Source organism: Carlito syrichta, unplaced genomic scaffold (assembly GCF_000164805.1).
Source record: "Carlito syrichta isolate Samal-C Ts95f unplaced genomic scaffold, Tarsius_syrichta-2.0.1 Scaffold304375, whole genome shotgun sequence".
NCBI lineage: Eukaryota > Metazoa > Chordata > Mammalia > Primates > Tarsiidae > Carlito > Carlito syrichta.
In genome coordinates this window covers 111,830-126,332 of record NW_007248471.1, presented here as the reverse complement: position 1 = coordinate 126,332, position 14,503 = coordinate 111,830, and the positions used below count along the sequence as shown (strand labels likewise).

At 39.2% G+C, this 14,503-nt stretch overlaps 1 protein-coding gene across 2 annotated transcripts in view; it reads right to left on the bottom strand.

Moving 5' to 3' along the window:
• Positions 1–14,503, bottom strand: part of GFPT1 (glutamine--fructose-6-phosphate transaminase 1) — a 64,219-nt gene that overhangs the window by 14,460 nt on the left and 35,256 nt on the right. For both annotated transcript variants that reach the window (XM_021713251.1, XM_021713252.1), the window contains 4 exons: positions 14,060–14,155; positions 8,477–8,574; positions 6,270–6,390; positions 5,392–5,549 (listed from right to left, as the gene is read on the bottom strand). In XM_021713251.1, coding sequence (XP_021568926.1) covers positions 5,392–5,549; positions 6,270–6,390; positions 8,477–8,574; positions 14,060–14,155 — 473 coding nt within the window. The remainder of the gene's footprint in view (positions 1–5,391; positions 5,550–6,269; positions 6,391–8,476; positions 8,575–14,059; positions 14,156–14,503) is intronic.

Sequence of the window (14,503 nt, the reverse complement as noted above, 5' to 3'; positions counted from 1 at the left end):
TAGGGTTACCAGAAATGGCCCAGCACGAACTTTGGACTGGGCCACATTCCTAAGGGCCCAGCATCCACTTTGGGTTGGGCTGCATTCTTTTAAACCGGTTCTTTAGTTACAATTAGTGTAGGTTTTTTCTACTTATATAGAAACTGAATTTATTTTATTCATAGAAAGTATTTTAGAATAGGTCATGCTACGTCAGGGAATTATGTTAGTCCAAGCATGATCAAACATGATACTTTAAGGTTTTATAAGAATACAGCTAACTTTAGAAATTTCATTGTTCCCACTTTCTACTAATTGTGATTTTGGCTTTAGTACAATTACAGTTTGTATTTGGGTTTTATTTTAGAAGCTTTATTGTTGATGATCAGCTTTATATACTAGAATTAGGAATTTGAAACTTTTATAAAAATTAAGATGATACATAGGATTCTAAAACAGCCATTTTGTTAAGAGATCATAATCAATTGTTCCTGGAAATGGCCCAGCGTGATCTTTGGACTGGGCCACATTCTTTAGGAACTGGTTTGAGCTATAATTAAGAGTTTTTTATAGTACAAGTAAAGTTAACACAGAATAGAAAGGTATTAGGATTTTAGTCAATCATTAGGTGTTGGGTATGTATAAGTTTTAGAAGTTATTGATTATTAGGACTTTATGATGTTAGAATTGTTATATTGCTTTTGAGGAATATAAACCAAGCATGAGGAACAGTAAGATAATTTTGGGATTGTCCTTCCTCATGCTTGGGAAAACACCTGGTGGGTGGGGGACGCCCTCATCCACCTGGCTTTGTGTTCATGTAATAGTCTTGTGATTTTATTGGGATTGTCCTTTCTCATGCTTAAGAAAACACCTGGTGGGTGGGGGGGGGATGTGCCTCATCCACCTGGCCTTGTGTTCACGTGAAAGTCTTGTGATTTAACATGTGAAAATTTGGGATAAAAGACTCACGGTTGGTCCCAATAAACGGCTCTGCTCATTTCACTGAACAGTTGTCCACTTTCGTTCTCTCTCTTTCTTCCTCTTTATATCTATCCCTCCATCTTTCTTTCTTTTACTATCTATCCCTACTACAGAATCGGCTTCTGCACTAGACAGAGTCCAGTCTCTTTCCTTCTCCTTATTTCTCTAGAATAATCGCCGACGCTGCCCCACCTTCCAGGGACCCTCTAAATCTCTTTGGGGGGCTGGCCCCCCATAGGTAATAGAGTGAGACTCCAACTCAAAAAAAATAAAATAAAATATGTATTAAATTATTATTCATCTTAACAAATTTTCTAGTTGATATTCTTAAACACTACAGGTAAGTTAATCATAAATGCAAATATAAAGAATTTTGTTTCATTCTTTCTCATTATTTTACTTATTTTTTCTTATTAAATTGGATAGAGGACAGGCATGGTGGCTCATGCCTGTAATCCCAGCACTTTGGGAGGCTGAGGCAGGAGAATCATTTGAGGTCAGGAGTTTGTAAGACCCCTAGATGCACAAAAACATTTTTTAATCAGTCAGTTGTGTTGGTTCGTGCCTGGAGTCCCAGCTACTTGAAAAGCTGAGGTGGGGAGGGTTGCTTCAGCTCAGGAGTTCGAGGATGCAGTGAGGGGTGTTCACACCACTGCACTCCTGTCTGAGTGACAGGGTGAGAGTCTATCTCTGAAAAAAAAAGAATTTCTAGAACAGGAATAGCAAATAAATTTCATTTAGAGCCAACACTAACTCACTGCTAGCAGTGAAATATGTTTAAAAATTCTAAAGCCACCTTTTTGTTTCTGCATCACAAGAATACAGATAAAATCTTAGGAAGGTTCCAAAAGAGAAACTGAGACCCACTGGGAAGGTCCTGAAACTTTGTTTTGCAGCTTGTTCATTTGTTTTTCACTATTACTGGCTGCTTTCTGTCTTTTTCAGTTGGAGTCTCACTCTGTCATCCAGGCTGGAGGGTAATGGCATGCTCCCGGCCACCACAGCCTCTACCTGCTGGGCTCCTGCAATCCTTCTGCCTCAGCATTCCAAGTAGCCAGAACTATAGGCACGCACTACCACGCCCGGCTAATTTTTGATTTATTGTAGAGACAAGGTCTTGCCAAGTTGCCCGGGTGGGTCTCAAACCCATGGGCTCAGGCAATCCTCTCACCTCGGCCTCCCAAAGTGCTGGGATTACAGGCTGAGCCACCGAACCCGGCCAAAGTTGAGAATTTATAAGCAAGATCATAAAATTCTTCTTCTAGCTCCATCACCGAGTCCAGGGATCAGAATCAATGATCAGCTTCTTTGGCTATTCACTAACATGAAAACTTATATTTACTATTCAAAATGGTCTATGACTAAATAATCCAAAACTTATTTTAAGAAACTCCAAGTCCAGGATGTTTAAGACAGGTGAAGACAACAAATTACTTTAGAACCCAAGAAAAATGCAAGTAACACTAAACTGCCACACTTACTAAATTTTTTGAGAGTCATTTTAAAAATCAAGTATGTACTATAAAAAGATGCTTACTTTTATTTTACCAAGATGTAACCATTGGGGAAAACTGGGTAACAAGTACATGGAACATCTCTGTGCTATTTTACAACTTCCTATAGATTTAAAACTATTTCCAAATAAAAAGATTTTTTTAAAAAAAGGGCCGGACTCAGTGGCTCAGTCTGTAATCGCAGCACTTTGGGAGGCCGAGGCGAGTAGATTGCCTGAGCCCACAGGTTCGAGACCAAACCAGGTAACTTGGTGAGACCTCGTCTCTACGATAATAAAAAATTAGCCGGGCGTGGTAGCACACACCTGTAGTTCTGGCTACTTGGAAGGCTGAGGCAGAAGGATTGCCAGAGCCCAGCAGGTAGACACTGGGGTGGCTGTGAGTGTGCCACTCTACTCTGGCCTGGGCAACAGAGTGAGACTACAAATCAAAAAAATAAAAAGGACTTGCAAAATGAATACAAATAACAAAAACGTCACACTAAATGAAAGAAGTCAGACACAAAAGACATGTACTATACAATTCCATTTATAAGAAATTTCTGGAAAATGACTTAATACTGCAAGAAAAAACAATAGCTGTTGAGATAAGGCTGAAGGGTAGGTGTGAGGAATGACTGGTAAGAGACACAAAGGAATATGTCAGTTGATAGAACTCTTCTAAAACTGGACTGTGGTGATAGATGCACAGCCAAATAAATTCACTAAAACTGTACACTTAAAATTGGTGAATGTTTTGGATTGCCTGAGCCTGTGGATTCGAGACCACTCCAGGCAACTTGGCAAGATCTCATCTCTACAATAAAAGAAAATAAAAATAAAAATTAGCTGGGTGTGGTGGCATATGCCTGTAGTTCCAGGTACTTGGAAGGCTGAGGTGGAAGGATCGCCTGAGCCCAGCTGGTTAAGGCTGCAGTGGCCAGGAACATGCCACTGCCCTCCAGCCTAGGCGACACAGAGACTCCAACTCAAAAAAAAAAAAAAATGGTGAATGTTATACTATGAAAATTATTCCTCAATAAAAATGCAGAAAAAAGGTTAATGGTAGAATCTAGAGGGCAGATATGTGGGTGCTAATGTAAAAATTTTTAAACTCTGCTGTATGTTTGAAAATCATAATAAAATGTTGAGGAAAATTAAAGTTTTTATAAGCAAAACAATCAGAAATTTAAAAAAATAAAATAAAACAGTATTTCCCTTAGCAGCTCACAGTTCCAGAAAGACTTTATAAAAGGGAAAATCAATAGCGTTCATTCAGTTGAATGATTTCATATCCCACATACACTATGTTGAAGCCCTTGCTATACAATATGTTATGAATAAAGGGGCCCTGGGATTCCAATTCCCTGATCAAAGATGCTTGTCTGGATACTGTTTTGAAAAATCCATAAGCTGCTGCTAAGGGTAGCTTGGTTCTTTATTCAGCCACAAGATGGAAACCTGAGCACAAACACCTTACATATTTTAATGACCATATGGAAAAAATTTGAGTTTCCTCTATCTGTAAATTATAATATTAGCAATATCCAAATACCCAAGAAATAAAAACTTCACTCAAGAGTTTTTATATAAGAATCACAAATTTCCCACAAAAAACTCATGAGATTCTTTACAAGAAAAAAATTCAAACATGGTTATGTACATACACATTAACATCATCATCTTTCACAGGCCCAAATCCATCATACCTAAACATATTAAATAATCAGCAAGAAATATTAGACTAAAGCAGGAAAACAGATAATGAGAAAATGAAAATTTGAAATCATAAAAAGTAATACACTCGTGGAGGGAATAACATCTTTTGCATTTATACAACTTTCTAAGATTCCTATTTATATTACTATTACTAAATGTATGCATCTCCCAATTTCAAAGAGCAATGTAGTCTTGATAGATCTTTAAAAAATAAAATGAAAGAACTTCTAAACCTCCACAGAATAGTATCTAAAAAGAAACACAATGTCATATAATACTCATTTTTAAAAAATATTTAATTGCCAATTTATTTGTCAAATTTTATACCAAAAGTGCACTCCTCCTTAAAAACTTTCAAAGATAGTGTGTATATTTTGATATATTTATTAGAAGCCATGATTAAGTAAATACAATTTCAAACATTAGAATTAAACTGGATCCTTCTAATTTGTTACTTTTCTAATTCCTGATTATACATTATAAAAGAAGGGGATGTTACTATGTATCCCACTGTGCCTGACAGGAGGAGAAGTAATGAATAGATATAGCTAGCAGAGACCTTTTCAAAGAGGACTTAGGCTACAATCATTTGTCCCTTTTTGTTTGTTTGTTTGTTTTTGAGTTGGAGTCTCACTGTCGCCCAGACTGGAGTGCAGTGGCCGCTTCCGGCCATCGCAGCCTCGACCTGCTGGGCTCCGGCAATCCTTCTGCCTCAGCCTTCCGTGTAGCTGGAACTACAGGCACGCGCTACCATGCCCGGCTAATTTTTTGATTTATTGTAGAGATGAGGTCTCGCCTGCCCCGGCAGGTCTCGAACCCGCGGGCTCAGGCAATCCACTCACCTCAGCCTCCCAAAGGCGTGGGATTACAGGCTGAGCCACCGAGCCTGGCCATTTGTCCCTTTTAAACTCTTATGACTGAAAGGGCCAGGCTGAGGCTGTGGTAGTCGTGAGCATGCCGCTGCACTCCAGCCTAGGCAACAGAGTGAAACTCCAACGCAGAAAAAAAAAAAAAAAGACTGAGAGGAAGGAGGGGAAGACAAATCTTTTATTTATTCTTCGCCCTTAAGTAATTACAATAATTACAATGAGTAATCGTATGTAAGTTCTATGACAGCCAACAAATAAAAAACAACACAAAAAGTGGTCTACAAACTAGTCTGTTTCACCAAGACTCTGTAATTAAATACTCACCAGAGAAATAAGTCAAGAATTTACCTTTGTACTGGCCACACCAATCTCAGGACCAGCATTAATGTGAACTCCACAATCTGTCTCCCTGGATATAGAACTGCCAACTGTATTTGTGATCCCCACAGTTAAAGCTCCTCTTTCCTTACAGTACCGAAGACCCATCAGGGTATCTGCTGTCTCACCTGTGAAAAAAGTATAACAAAAGTAACACACAGAGCAGTTTTAGCTTATGCTATTTCTTAGACGCAAAAACAAACTGACCACGCTTTCAACAATATCATTTGTTTTCAATGAAATCTAAAACATGCACTTAAAATAATAAACTTATAAAACTTTTAGTAACAGGCTTTTTAGGATCTCTTTTACTTCTGTCTGAAAATTCAGTTTTTTTAGCTTTTTAAAGGTTTTAAAATTTTCACAATTCATAGATTCAAGGAAATTACAAATTCATAATTCAAGGAATTAGGTACTATTAAAAGAAATCTGTATTGGTCAAGTCATCTGCAATACCAATTTATCTTTTTTTGAGTCAGAGTCTCCCTCTGTTATGCAGGCTGGAATGCAGTGCCATGCTACTCACGGCCATCGCAGCCTCGACCTGTTGGGCTCAGGTGATCCTTCCATCTCACCCTTCTAAGTAGCTGGAAGTATAGGTGCATGCCACCACACCCAGCTAATTTTTTATTTATTGTAGAGACAAGGTCGTGCCAAGTTGCCCAGGCTGGTCTCAAACCCCCAGACTCAGGCAATCCTCTCACCTCCACCTCCTAAAGTGCTAGGATTATAGGCATGAGCCACCACACCTGGCCTCGATTTATCTTTAAATATGAGTTTATGCCAAGATACATTAGTTACTAGAAAGAATGACTTTCCTTCCCTCGGAGCCCTTAAAATTAACATACCGGATTGACTAAGGAAAAAGCAAACATCATCTCGGAAAACTGGTGTGTTTCTATCCAGGAAGTCACTAGCCAGTTCTACCATCACAGGCAACTCAGTCAACTCCTCAAGAACTTGACGTGTCTGAAGGAAAAGATGACTTGGTCATAAACATTCCTTCAAATACTTTCTTCACTAGACTTCTTTAGACTCATGTATAGTTTTTATTTTTTCTGATTATAAAAATGATACACGTACAATGTTAGGAAATACCAACAATACAGATTAAAGTATAAAAATGAAAATAATCAAAATGCTACCACCTAAGAGATAGGCACTGCTAACATTTTAGTAAGAGTCTCTCTCTCTTTCTCTCTCTTTAGAGTTGGGGTCTCACTCTATTGCCCAGGCTAGAGTGCAGTGGCACTCTCATGGCCACCCCAGTGTCGACCTGCTGGGCTCAGATGATCTTCTGCTTCAGCCTTCCAAATAGCTGGAACTACAGGAACATGCCACCACATCCAACTAGTTTTTTTATTTTATTGTACAGATGAGGTCTCGCCAAGTTGCCCAGGTTGGTCTCAAATTCCTGGGCTCTGGCAATCCTCTCACCTCCGTCTCCCAAAGTGTTGGGATTATAGACATCAGTCACCTGCCCAGCCAGTGTAAGTCTCTTAAAACACTATTAATGCATACATTCTTAATACAGAAGCAAACACATCCACACATAAAAAACATTTTGAAATCCTATTTAAGAGGGCTCACTATTTTTCAACTTTGTAGTATGGGGTGGGGAGAGGATCTTGAAGTAGGGAGTATTGTGCTTCACTTTAACATTCATTTTACTAAATTTCCAATCTAATTAAATTTCTTTTACTCTAAACATCAGAAAATTTGAAACAACAGAAAAACTTTTAGGCAGCAAAAACTTTAGGCTGGTCCAATACACACATTTAGTGTTGCTTTAATACTAATTCTGGAAATCACCTATCCTGACAGCCTTTCACCAATTCCATTTAGTGTTGCTTTAATACTAATTCTGGAAATCACCTATCCTGACAGCCTTTCACCAATTGCTTCAGGCAAGCAGCCCTGCCCAACTCTCATTCAACTCTACATTCTTCTTTCCCAGCAATAAAGAACTTACAAGTGACCTTACTTCATAGATCTTTAACCTCTGCTTGCCAACAAATTTAAACAGAATTGTTTTGTTCTATTTGGTTCCCTTTAAGATTTTTATGTTTGAATAGAGGGCTCATTCAGTAATAGAGCTAAGCCACTCCTCAATTAGCCCATCCCTTCTTTAATTCACAATAACGTCTTTATTTCATTATTCTTTCCATGCTCAAAAAAATCATTTCAATATTGCATAGACTTTCCTTTTAGGCCCATGTAAAAATAATTTTTTTGGTAGGGGATAGGTTGTAGCTTTAGAGAAGAGCAAAGTGTGCTGAGATTTAAGGGTTGATGACCAGACAGTTTCACTCACTAGTTAAAAGACTGGCTCCCTACAAATATTCATGCCTCAGCAAATAAAAAATTACTATGTCATGAACTTTGGGAATCAATCCTAAAGGCAGAAACTGAATTTATAAGGGTTTTCTGTACTTGTGAGAGTTGACATCAGCAGCACATAAACTGTCGCTTTGTAGGGAAACTACATATGGATCTGATTTACTGGACTAAAAGATCATCATATTCCTATGCTTCTGCACTAACAACCAATATACATCCTTGACACAGAATTTCAGCTCCCAAAATAACAATCTAAAGAACAAAGTCTGACAAAAAAATATTTTATAGAAATTTGCCCATTAAGTAAAATCATGTTGAGATTCACACATGTTTCTAGTCATCTGTCTAGGGCAAGTGAACAATGCTAAGAAAAATCCATTGACTGCTCGTATACAAGTAGACACACACCCTAGGATGCAAGTCTAGGATGGCACAAAAAATTCTGCCCATCCCCGCCTTTCATGAAGTCAGTTACACATGGTCTACCTACATATCTAAGAACCTTTCTATCACAGGTCTTCCACTGATAAATAATTTCAAGCAGCTATTAAGATCTCTCCTCCTATCTTTTTTGATTTTTGTCATTACAAACATGAAAAGATAACATGGTTTAACAAAGGGTAGTTTTAAATGGTATGTTACTAGAGGTACTACTGGTCTGCAGATATCCCCTAATATCCAATATAATATAATTAAAATTTTATGAAGCACTTACTGCTACACCAGCATGGTAACTTGTTCCACAAGCAATAAGAATCAAACGCCGACACCTCTGGATCTCCTTAATGTGGTCCTTCAAACCACCCAAATTCACTGAAATAAAAGTTTGTGTATATGATTATTTAAGAAAGAACCATATGAAACAGGCAATCGCTTTTTATGAGTGTACACTGCCAATATGAGAAATAACACTGCCATTTTAAAGAATTCATGCTCCTCTTAGGAAACATACGTCTCTGTACTTTTGAAAATTAAGTCACAACTTAACTGCCGCCCACTTGTAACTAACTGTGCTCACTCCCCTACATGCTCACAAATTACATGATTTATTATAGTCTACCTTCTTAAGTCATCTTTACATTCCTCCCTTTAAATTAAAAGTTACCTTGAAGATAAAACTATTATCTGGGACACAGATAACAGATCAGTGCATGCCAAAAGCTGGAGCTAAGGGAGGAGTAACAAAGAGGCAAAAGGAAATTTTTGGAGTGATGGAATTCTTCTTCTTCTTTCTCTTTTTTCTTTTCTGAGTTGGGGTTTCAGCCTGCTGCCCAGGCTGGAGTGCAGTAGCATGATCATGGCTCACTGCAGCCTTGACCTCCTGGGCTCAGGCAATTCTTCTGCCTCACCCTCCCAAGTGGCATAAACTAAAGGCATGTGCCACCATGCCCAGCTAATTTTTTAAGAACTTTTTGTAGAGATGAGTTCTCACTATGTTGCCCAGGCTGGTCTCAGTTTCCTGGGCTCAAGCAATCCTCCCACCTTGGCCTCCCAAAGTGCTGGGATAATAGGCATGAGCCAACACGCCCAGCAATGGAGCTATTCTTCATCTTAACTTTGCAGAGGTTAGGATCATGAGTACGTTGTAGAGGTTGTCAAAACTCAATGATATACTAAGATATAATCATATCTAATTATATCTCAATAAACCTACCTGGACAAAAAAAAAATCTCCTCTCCAGTGCCAGACAGTGCTATGTAGGAAATATAAACCCACTTGCCCTTGCCATTACCATTCCCTTAACTGCTCCAGTCAATATGTCAGGACATCCTTGATCATTACTACCCACACCCACCTCCTCCTCAAAACACAGCTCTATCATGGTCTATCATCCTACACCAACATCTTTCCCTGGACAAAAACTTCATTATCCTGACTATTCTCCACTTCCTAGAGTCTGCTCTGCACACGTAGACAGAAGCATTTTTTAAAAGTGATACTTTAAAAAAATAAACCTGATCTTGGACTCCTCCAATGAAGTCTGTCTTCTTTTTCTTTTTCAGCCTCTATGGTTATTTATGTGGTCTTCTACATGTGTCTTATCTATAGACCCTTCTACACAGGCCAGTTTTCTATCTGTGAGAAATTCTCATTTGACATTCATTCAGTTAGTCAACTAAAATTCCTGGAGCACCCACCAAGTGAATACAGGTCAAGGCACTGAGAGGCTACCAGAGTTCTAGACTCAAACAGTTCCCCTGTGGCTGAGGAGAAAGACCCAGACCTCCTCGTGGGCCTCACAGCTGCTCTCTCTGAACCATCCTTTGTCTGTCTGCTCTGTCCCTGCTCTACCTCCCCATTCTCTTTTCTACATTAATTAATTTCACTCTAAAACCAAGGTATATGTTTTACTTTTTTAATCTTTTAAAATAATTTTATGTTCCCCTTTTTGAATTTCAATAGTGAGAGAGGGTATATTTCTCTATTTTTAATAACCAGCAAACTGTAAAACAAAACAAAACAACAAGAAGTATTATTGGCTTCTGAAATAACTTAGAATCAAATCCCAGCTCCCTGCTGGGCATAATGGCTCATGCCTGTAATCTCAGCACTTTGGGAGGCCGAGGCAGGAAGATTGCTTAAGCCCAGGAGTTCAAGACCAGCTTCGGCAACATAGTGAGACCTTCTCTCTACACGTAGTGGCGGGTAACCGTAGTTCTAGCTACTTGGGAAGCTGAGGCAGAAGGATCGCCTGAGCCCAGGAGGTCAAGGCTGCAATGAGCTGTGATCGTGTCACTGCACTCAAGCCTGGGCGACAAAGTAGACCCTGACTCAAAAAAAAAATCCAAATACTATACAGTAGACTGTTTTCTGCTTAACTCTGACCTAATCCCTAGCACGTCCCCTCGTATCAAGACTATACCAGCCAGACTGGCCTTCTCACTGTTCATGCAATAGACTAAAGCCTGTTTGTATATCTCTGCCTACAGGGTTTTCCACAGACCTTGGCATGCACTGCAAAGGTTTGGGAAGAAAGAAAACAACAGTGAGAGATTAGATCAGGGCCAAGCAAAGGCAAATCAGTTTGGAAACAACTCAGTATAAAAGCAGACAGACTATCAGAAAAACTTGTATTGCAGTAATTACCAAGAATGACATGAAGGTAAGAAGGTGAGATTGGCTGACCATAGTGTTTCCTTAAAATTAGTCCTAGAAATTCCTGGTGGCTGAGAGGAATCTGAGGTAGTCCTGAACTGATGATGCTTTTGAGAGAAGCCTAATCGTCATAAGGTAGGCCATTACAGACGACAGCAAGAAAGCCTGGTGAACATGGGCAGGGATGGAGAGTACTTGGAACAATGAGCACATGGTGACTAGTATGGATCCACAAATGATTAGTAATGTGACCTTTAGCAAACTGACAATGAGGCTCAATTTCTTGATGCTAACACCAAAAAAACCAAAAAAAAAATGACTATTCTGTTAATATTATAGAACTTTTATGCACATTATATAAAGTACTTTTTAAAACCATAAACTTCTCAAAAGTTTGTCTCATTCTCTCCCCTTATAAAGCAAATCTTTTGTAATCTTATTTCCATAAATGGCATTTACTGCTACTCTCCCATTTCTTCCAGCTCAACCATCTTCAACAATCCTGTCTGTCCACACAGGTAGATATAATTCCTAGTTGACACTACTCCTGTTTCTCTCTTGGTCTCCACCTTCCTCTCCTATAGCTACACCCTGGACAGAACAACATCCTATTTAACTGCATCTCAGCCTAACTCCTCCTCCAATACACACTGGAGATTATTACCCAGTTCTCTCAGTAAAGCACAACTATGATTCCCCGGGCTCCTAAATCTTCAATAGCTCTGTAATTTCTATATAAGGAATGACCCCCCCCACCACACCCTCACATTAGAATGTATCCAAGGCCCTCTGAAAGAGTTTCTCTCATCTTCTTTCCTAAACTTATTTCATTGTACTCCTCTTCAAGTACTAGTATTGGCAGACAAACTAAACTACATTTATTCCATAAACACATTTCTGATGATTTTCCCACTTTCTTCTTAGCAAATGCTACTCTAGCCAATGGAAATGTTCCCATCTGACCTTCACCTATCTGAATCTTCCAAATCCTTCAAAACCCATACCACATTCATGAAGTATGCCCTGGCACCAGTCCCATCCCACTGATTCATTCTCTACTTGCTCTAAGTTCAACATTAAACTTTAGGCATTTCCACATTAAAATGTGTTTCTGATGTCATTTATCATATTTCTACCTTCCTTTAAATAGTTATTTATTAGCCAGGCTCGGTGGCTCAGCCTGTAATCCCGCGCTTTGGGAGGCTGAGGTGAGTGGATTGCCTGAGCTCGCGGGTTCAAGACCCGCCTGGGCAACTTGGCGAGACCTCATCTCTACAATAAATCAAAAAAATCAGCCGGGCATAGTAGCGCATGCCTGTAATTCCGGCTACTCAGAAGGCTGAGGCGGAAGGATCACCGGCGCCCAGTGGGTCGAGGCTGCAGTGGCCGGGAGCATGCCACTGCACTCCAGTCTGGGTGACAGAGTGAGACTCCAACACAAAAAAAGAAAAAAGAAAAGCTATTTATTCATCCCCCCTTCTAGATCATAAGAACCTCGAGGACAAGACTATATCAGAGACAACTTTTCTATAATTCCTAACACAGTATGGAGCATTGTACATAGTAAATATTCAATTTATAATTCAGCCTTCAACAAATCTCTCCTGAGAAAGAGTCTCCTGCTTCTCAAAGCAGAAAACAATACAAAGACAGCATTTATTCAGAGAAATAATTATCTATCAGTTAGCAGGACATGACACAAGGGAGAACACACTAAATATTGTACATTTGACACACAGATTCAAGAATAAAAGGTTTTGCATAGCACTTAGTATTTTTCAAAAAACAAATCCCACTAAGACACTTAGCCCAAAGCTTGTTTGTTAAATGGGTCATAATGAAAGAGTAGTACTCCAAAAACCTAATTTAGCAATAAATAGTTTATGGACATCTGACCACAGACAGACGATCTCAAACTCTTGTTACACAAGATGTACAGAGAATTTCCAAAAATAAGACTAGTGTTATATTCTCACCTCTACATAAAAAATGCAAGAGTGTACAGGTTATCCATAAGGCATCAGGAAAATACCTGAAAGACCTCTGAGGAAGTTTATATTTGTACTTATTTATAAAGAGAGAAAACCTAGGCTGTGCAGAAACACATAAGCTTCCCAGCAAGGGGACCAGGTCTCATAATTCTTAGAATGCCCCGGACAGTCCCTGATATACAACAGGTGCCCAGTACATAAAATTTATCCTTTTAACTATTTTTTTTTTCTTTTTCAGTTTGAGTCTCACTTCATTGCCCAGGCTGGAGTGCAGTGGCACGCTCACGGCTACCCCACCGTCAGCCTGCTGGGCTCTGGAGAACCTTCTGCCTCAGCCTTCCAAGTAGCCAGAACTGCAGGTGCGTGTTACTACATCCAGCTAATTTTTAATTCATTGGAGAGACGAGGTCTCGCCAAGTTGCCCAGGCTGGTCTCAAATCCATGGGCTTAGGCAATCCACTCATCACAGCCTCCCAAAGTGCTAGGATTACAGGCTGAGACACTGAGCCCAGCCTAACTATTTTTAAATGTACATTCAGTGGCATTATATGCATTCACATTATTGTGCAACCATCAGCACTATCCATCTCTAGAATTTTTTCATCATCCCAAAATGAAAATCTGTACCTTTTAGACAAGTATTTCCTATTTCTCCTCCCCCTGCTCCCCCCAGGCCCTGATTAACTTTTGTTTTTATTTTGTTTTTATTTTTTAGAGACAGAATCTTGCTCTGCTGCCCAGGCTGGAATATACTGGTGCAATCATAGCTCACTGCAGCCTTGAACTCCTAGTCTCAAAAGCTCCTCCTAGGCCCGGCATGGTAGCTCACGCCTATAATTCCAGCACTTTGGGAGGTTGAGGTGAGAGAACTGCCTGAGCCCATGGATTGGAGACCAGCCTGGGCAATTTCATGAGACCTTATCACTTTAAAAAAAAAAAAAAATTTCTCCTGTCTCAGCCTCTCAATAGGCTGGGATTACAGGCATGAATGGTTCCTGGTAAACATTACTCTAATTTCTGTCTCTATAAATGTGACTGTTCCAGATACTTCATAATTGAAATAATACACTAAAAAATTTTTTAAAAGATGGCTGGGCTCCACTGATGGCTGGCAGCTAAAGTTGTTCTACAAAGCTATAAATGACAATGGTTATAAATGGCATCTCCCAAATGAAACTTTGAAATAATAAAATAATTCGTATGTAATTACCAGTAAAGTCATCAAAGTTGACTCTTCCTCTCATTGTGTTCACAACAGACTCTGGCTGCTCAAAAATTTCCTTCTGCATAAATGAGCTGAAATTGCCTACAATAACAGAAATTATATAATTAAACCAAAAATTAACAAACCAAAGAATAAGAATGAAAATGTGTGCACAACTAAAAGTCTATCTCTTTTAACATAATCTTGGTAAATAAAATGAAACGAGGTCAGGCAATAGGGAACAATATTCATATATGATTGCCTAAAAGACTGGATAAATATATTTTACATTATGTGAAAAGTAATTAGCAAGCAAGAAGGGAAAGTCACTTAACTTTATACCTAAAATACACAGTTAAGCCAGGCTTGGTGGCTCAGCCTGTAATCCCGCGCCTTTGGGAGGCTGAGGTGAGTGGATTGCCTGAGCCCGCGGGTTCGAGACCCCTGCTG